The sequence below is a fragment of the Phacochoerus africanus genome, chromosome 4 (genome assembly GCF_016906955.1).
Source record: "Phacochoerus africanus isolate WHEZ1 chromosome 4, ROS_Pafr_v1, whole genome shotgun sequence".
In the NCBI taxonomy this organism is placed as follows: domain Eukaryota; kingdom Metazoa; phylum Chordata; class Mammalia; order Artiodactyla; family Suidae; genus Phacochoerus; species Phacochoerus africanus.
The window spans coordinates 18,093,719-18,099,718 of NC_062547.1; the positions used below are offsets into that span (position 1 = coordinate 18,093,719).

The 6,000-nt window shown below is 49.2% G+C and overlaps 1 protein-coding gene across 2 annotated transcripts in view; it reads right to left on the reverse strand.

The window, feature by feature from the left end:
* CRY2 (cryptochrome circadian regulator 2) overlaps window positions 1–6,000 on the reverse strand; it is a 32,972-nt gene extending 26,972 nt beyond the window's left edge. For both annotated transcript variants that reach the window (XM_047775911.1, XM_047775912.1), the window contains exon 1: window positions 5,768–6,000. In XM_047775911.1, the coding sequence (XP_047631867.1) occupies window positions 5,768–5,985 (218 nt within the window). In that variant the 5' untranslated portion in view covers window positions 5,986–6,000. The remainder of the gene's footprint in view (window positions 1–5,767) is intronic.

Here is a 6,000-nt window from a genome sequence, read left to right on the forward strand (position 1 = left end):
CCAGGACAGATGGTCCTCCACCTGCAGCTCCCAGGAATGTCCCTGCCATGCTCTTTGGGGGCCCCATCCTTCAAAGCCCACCACGCGGCACAGGACTTTGATTTGAAGCTACAAACAGGGCTGGCATGCACATGATAGCTAGCTTCCAGGTGCTTTCTGTGGACTTTATTTCTGGACTTCATTTACTACAACAAGAGATTCCTTGCAGTGTCTCCTAAGTGCTATTAATCCCAGGAGAACTCTACTTCTTTGATAAGACACATCTAGAGCCGAGGCACGGGGCAGAAGGTACTACTCTGAACCTAGCAACCAAGCGATAATAATGATAACAGCAACAACTAACATTTAGTGAGCACTTAAATGAACCAGGGACTATTTATTCTACTTGTTTTAGGTACACTTATTTCTCAAAGAGCCTTATGAAGTACCTACTATCATTAGTCCCATATTACAGATAAGGAAACTGAGGCACAGAGAGATAAAGTAATTTGCCCAACATCACACACCAAACAAGTGGCCAGAATTCAAACCCTGGTAGTGTGGCTTGGCATTTGAATTCTTAACCCCTAGGCTCCACCGCCTCTTGACCAGGACACCCCCTGAGCACTGAGGCTGTGCAGCTGGGGACTCAGCCACCAGGGAGCACCACAGCCCAACTCAAGGGCCAACACTTTCGCTACCAAATCCTTGCTCCTCTGGGGATCAACAGCTGTGGATCACCCAGAAGCTGGCTCCGAAATGCAGCAGCTCAGGCTCCATACCAGATCTCCAGAATCAGACCTGCATTCTAGCAAGACCCCCTGATGATTCCTTTGCATATTAAAGTTTCGGAAACACAGTCTCAGAAAAGTGAACTGTGCTTCTAGCTTCTATTGACAAGGTGCCTTTCTTTGCTTCTAATTTGTTTTTTCTAAACTTCCTCTGAGATCCTGATTTCTGCCTCCTCTTTAGCCCTCTAGCAATGAATGCTCTGTTAACTTCCAGCTTCCCTCCTGAGTCAAGCCTGCAGGGCTTCTCCAGGAAGAGAGGCCTCAGGATGGCCCCCAGGAGCCCCAGCCAGTTAGCAAAAGGGCAGCCACTGCTAGGGCACTACCTGTGAGGCCTGCCAAGGGATGCTTTGTAAAACACCGAAGGAACACGGAGCAGCAAGGAACACAGAGCAGCAGAGCAGCGCTGCTACTGGGCAAAAAAGCTCAGTGGGGCCAGCGGGCGCATTCTTTCACCAGAGAAAACCTTGGGCGTTTGTGCTCCCCTAGAGCCCTCCCCTTCACATGGCCAGTTTCTCTCTACTCAATGAGGGGGAACTCAAGAGAAAACTGGCCTGGGCATTGGAGGTAGCAGTGTTTGGGCAGGCAGCTCATCCTTGGCAGCTCGGAGCAGAGCTCACATGGCCCAAATTCAGAGCACACGGTCCTGTGTGAGCAGCTAAAGCTCACCCTTTGGATTAGACAACATGTGCAGCTGAGCTGCATTACGTAAGTGCTCCGGAGCCAGAAGCAGACAGGACAGGAGGAAACCAAATTGAGATTTCCAAAAATACTGAAAGGACTCTGTAATTCAGGGACTCCACAGAGCTAGCCCTTTAAAATAACACAGACAGATCTCTAGGGGAGAACTTCTCTAGAGATGGCAGATTGTGTTGAGAAATATTTTGTTTATCTGTTATTAAGAGGAGGAGGAAAAATGAACTCTTTTTTGGGGGTTTAGATTGCCCTTGACCAAGTTTCTCTGCTGCAAGCCAAGGTTATTTAACCGTAATGATGATATCATTGGCCGGCCAGACTGGCTACATAGGATATTAATAGAAATTAATTTCTTCTAAGTAATTAAGAGAGCTTAAGCCCCTTTAAAAGGATAACCCAAACCCATACTCCATAGCAGGGAATGATCCTTAAGTATCACTTGGATAAAAATATATTTAATCTTTTCTAATTTCATGGAGAAAGATGAAGAGGCAAGTTTTTGTCCCTTTTGAAAGCGGAAACCTTCTCTCAGCAGCAGAACAATACAGTGACTCACTCGGGTAGCCGTGTGAACAGCTCACTTAAATCTCCCTGCCAGAAGACCACAGCTCTCAACCCCCTTCGTGGTGACCGAGTTTCAGCAAGAACAGCCCAACAGTGTTTAGCTCCCAGCGCTGGGAGGAGAGACACACTTCTTCTCACCAGGCGTCATGGGGAGTGCCCAGGTCACCTTACTTACTAATCCTGAGAGATCTGGGCTGATACGTTCTTTCTACCAACTCCCTCTGTCCCAGAAGCTCCTGAACACAGGTGCAGCCCAGAGCTAGGGAGAAAAGGGCGAAGTGAATCGTTGCCGACAATATCTAGGTTGCAGCAGGGAGAGAAAGGTAATGAAAAACTGCAAGGGATTATTTTGGGTAGCCCTTTTTAAATCTAGAAGTGGCTCGCAACCCCCTCCCCTCTTTTCCATTTTTTTGTTCTCACTGCAATACTTCCTTTCAGATGCAGTAAATTTTGGGAGGGTAGAGCTGGGGAAAATGGCAAAGGGATTAGCTAACTAGCGCTTGACCAAAAAAAGTCCTGAGGTTCCTATCACTACAATTAGCTTATAAAGTTCCCACTACTACCAACGCAAGGAGTATGCTAGCCCTTCTCCTATGCTAATACACATACATATTCTTGGTCGCCTTTCTCTGTCCACTTTTACTCTTGGAAAGTGCCATTCATGGTTATTTTAATCTAATTCATCTGCTGAAAAACGCTGTGTGGGAGTCAGTACAGGAAATGCAGGAGGATAACAGAGATACAGATTCTGATTCCCCCCACCCTTCCAGATGGCCCAGGGCCCACTCTTCTGAGGGAGGCTTCTCAGAGGCAGCAACTGAAGTATTTGCAGAGCTAGGACGTTACGCTGCAGCACAATTCTCCTAGATCACTTCCAGATCCAGAAACAGGAAGACTGCACATATCGTAGTTAACCCAGAGGTAGAGCTGGCTCCATCACTCCTACCAACCCCCAACCGAGTGCATTAAACAGTCTGCAGATCTGGAGGAGTTCCCATCGTGGTGCAGCGGAAATGAATTCGACTAGGAACCATGAAGTTGTGGGTTCGATCCCCGGCCTCGATCAGTGGGTTAAGGATCTGGCGTTGCTGTGGCTGTGGTGTAGGCTGGTAGCAACAGCTCCAATTCGACCCTTAGTCTGGGAACCTCCATATGCCTAGGGTGCGGCCCTAAAAATAAACAGTCTGCAGGTGTGCCCTCACTCTGATTCTGAGAGCAAAGAGTATAGAGGCGGTGGTAGGTGTGTGTCTGTGCCCAGGCCCAGGAGCATTTATCGTATTCATTCTGCTTTGTGTTATTTCACCTCTTTCTTCTGATACCAAAACAAATCAGACTTCCTGCCAATGCACTGCAGCACATATCCCAAGTTGCTGGGCTCTGTGGTCCACTTCTCTGGCTTTGCTGCACATGACAGCTTTAAAGACCCTAGTACCCAAGTCAATGAAATCAGAATTGGGAGAGAAGTGGGCCCAGCCATCTTTTAAAGATACTTAAATGATTCTCACGTTTGGCAAGGTTGACACCCATTGCTACAGTCTGTCCCCCGATTTTATTTATTTCACAGCACTTAGTTCCACCAAGTTATAGCTGTTTGCTTGTCTTCCTCCATGAAAATGTAAGCTCCAGGAGCTCTGGACACATCTGCTTGTTCCCTGCTGTGCTCCTAGCAGCCCCTAGAGTAGTGCCTGGCAGATATTAGGTGCTCATTAAACGCTCAATTAACATCTGCATTCCTACACAACCTCTGACTTCAGGATTTGATATAGGCATCTGAGCTGCCACATTCTTTTTCTCTTTTACTCACTCAACAGCACAATTACAAAAGGGTGACCCACAAAAATCTATAAATACCTAGTTTCTAGAGAATCTGAGTTTAATAGGCAACAGAGTTTTTGTTGTTGGGTTTTTTTTTTTTTGTCTTTTTAGGGCCACACTTGCGACATTTAGAGGTTCCCAGGCTAGGGGTCAAATAGGAGCTGTAACTGCCGGCCTAAGCCATAGCCACAGCAATGCCAGATCCGAGCCGCATCTGTGACCTACACCACAGCTGACGGCAATGCTAGATCCTCAACCCACTGAGCAAGGCCAGGGATCCTTAACCACTGAGCCACAATGGGACCACCTGTTGTTGATTTTTAATCTCCACTACTGCAAAGGAACAGGCAATTCTATGCCATGTTCCTCAAATCCCATAAAAGAAGAAACTCCTTGACAATGTAACAAACAAGTAGTCTGGAGTCTATTTACTCTGCTCTGACTGGCACACTGCCATCAGAAGAGGGGCAAAGTCTGAGGCTTAGTCCAAGCTAAGTCCACACTAGGGATGGCTGGTCATTTGAGGATGTTTGCCAGCCCAACCTATCTAGAGAAACTGGAGCAAGGGCCGAGTAATAGAGCAGCCTGAAAACTGTGTGGGCAGGCTCTCCACAGGACTATCTTTAGTTGTTCCCTCCATATAAATGGGGCAGGAGGGGGGGCACTTAATAGACCCACTGCTAGAAGCACTCACTCTCCTAGCAGGGCACACACCTTGGAGAGGAAAGAATGGGGAGCCAGCGTATCCTGGGAATAACTCTGCCCCTCAGTGCAACAAGGCCACAAGCAAACATCCTCCAGAACAATGCAAACAAACTAGAGGACTACTGCTGGGCTTGTTAAAGAGAGACGGGTACACAATGTCTCAGAACGCCTTTGTTTTAAACACTGGTTATGGAGAAAACACATCAACTACCTGTTAAACTTTTCCCATGATCCTGGGAGTCATCAAAGAGGGCCCCTTGGTATCACAGCTTGCCTGCTCCCAAATCTTAGCACATCAGCTGACAAGAGTCTAATCTACAGGCTCAACTGTCCTTTAAAATCAATCTCATGAGAAGAGGAGAAAGTAAGGGACTCTTTGTTTCTTTTTCTTCTTCCTCTTCCCCCCCCCCCCCCCCCCCCCCCGCCTTTTTCCTTAGCAAGCCCATAGCTGCTGAGGGAATTCTCCAAAATAGGTTAAGTACTGCTGTCTGCTCTCTAGCCCAGGACACAGAGTGCCTCTCAATGAACGTGCCCTTGAGAGCATGTTCTTTTATCTACAATAAAGGAGCAAAGGCACCTGCCCTACCTAATGCTAAGTCAGAGTCTCTAGACACCTCCAGAGACTGGATGATCTTGGTGGAAGGAAGACAGGATAGGTGAAAAAATGAATTCACACAAACCAGAGGCTTAAGCTTAAGATGACCTTCAGGAGCGCTCTTTACTTGAAGAATGCAGGCGTCTGCCCTGCTATTTCAGAAACCTGTCCCGGCTCTCACACCGCAATAGCTCCCGTCCTCCCCTCCCTGAGCACAACCCTAAGAACCCTAGACCAGGAGTCCCTGTTCTGCCACTCGCCGGCTGCAAGTCCTTGGGCAGGTCAACTTTGTATCTCTAGGGCTCCAGAGTCTCATCGGTACAATGAGGATCATGATTTTTGTTCCACGAGGACGTCGTGAGGACCAAAAGGGATAACACACAGTGCGAACGCGCCGTGTCAGAGGCTGAGCCCTGGCCCACCCAAACCCTAACTATGGGACTAATTGCTACCCACGTCGCGGCTTCTGCCCACTGGAGACTCAGCGCCTCCCTGCCCCATCTCTTTCAGGTCGCGGGCTTTCAGCAGAGGAGACTGGGGCCAGAGCCTCCCCTCTCTTAGGATACGTGCCTCAGAGGCTAGACTGCGTCCCCCGGACTCGCAAACCCGCCCGGGGCCCCCTCACCTCCACCGGTTGATCCCGACTGAAGAGGAGGCCGCGAACCAAGGGTCGAGGATGTAAACACAGCGCACGCAGTGCGCCCCGCGTACCGCCGCCAGCAGCGCCGGGTTGTCGTGGAGCCGCAGCCCCTTGCGGAACCAATGCACTGAAGAGGCGCCTTCCGCGCCGTCAGCCGGAGCCGGGGAGGACGCCGCAGCGGTCGCCACAGCCGCCGCCATCATTGCGTGGACTGCTCT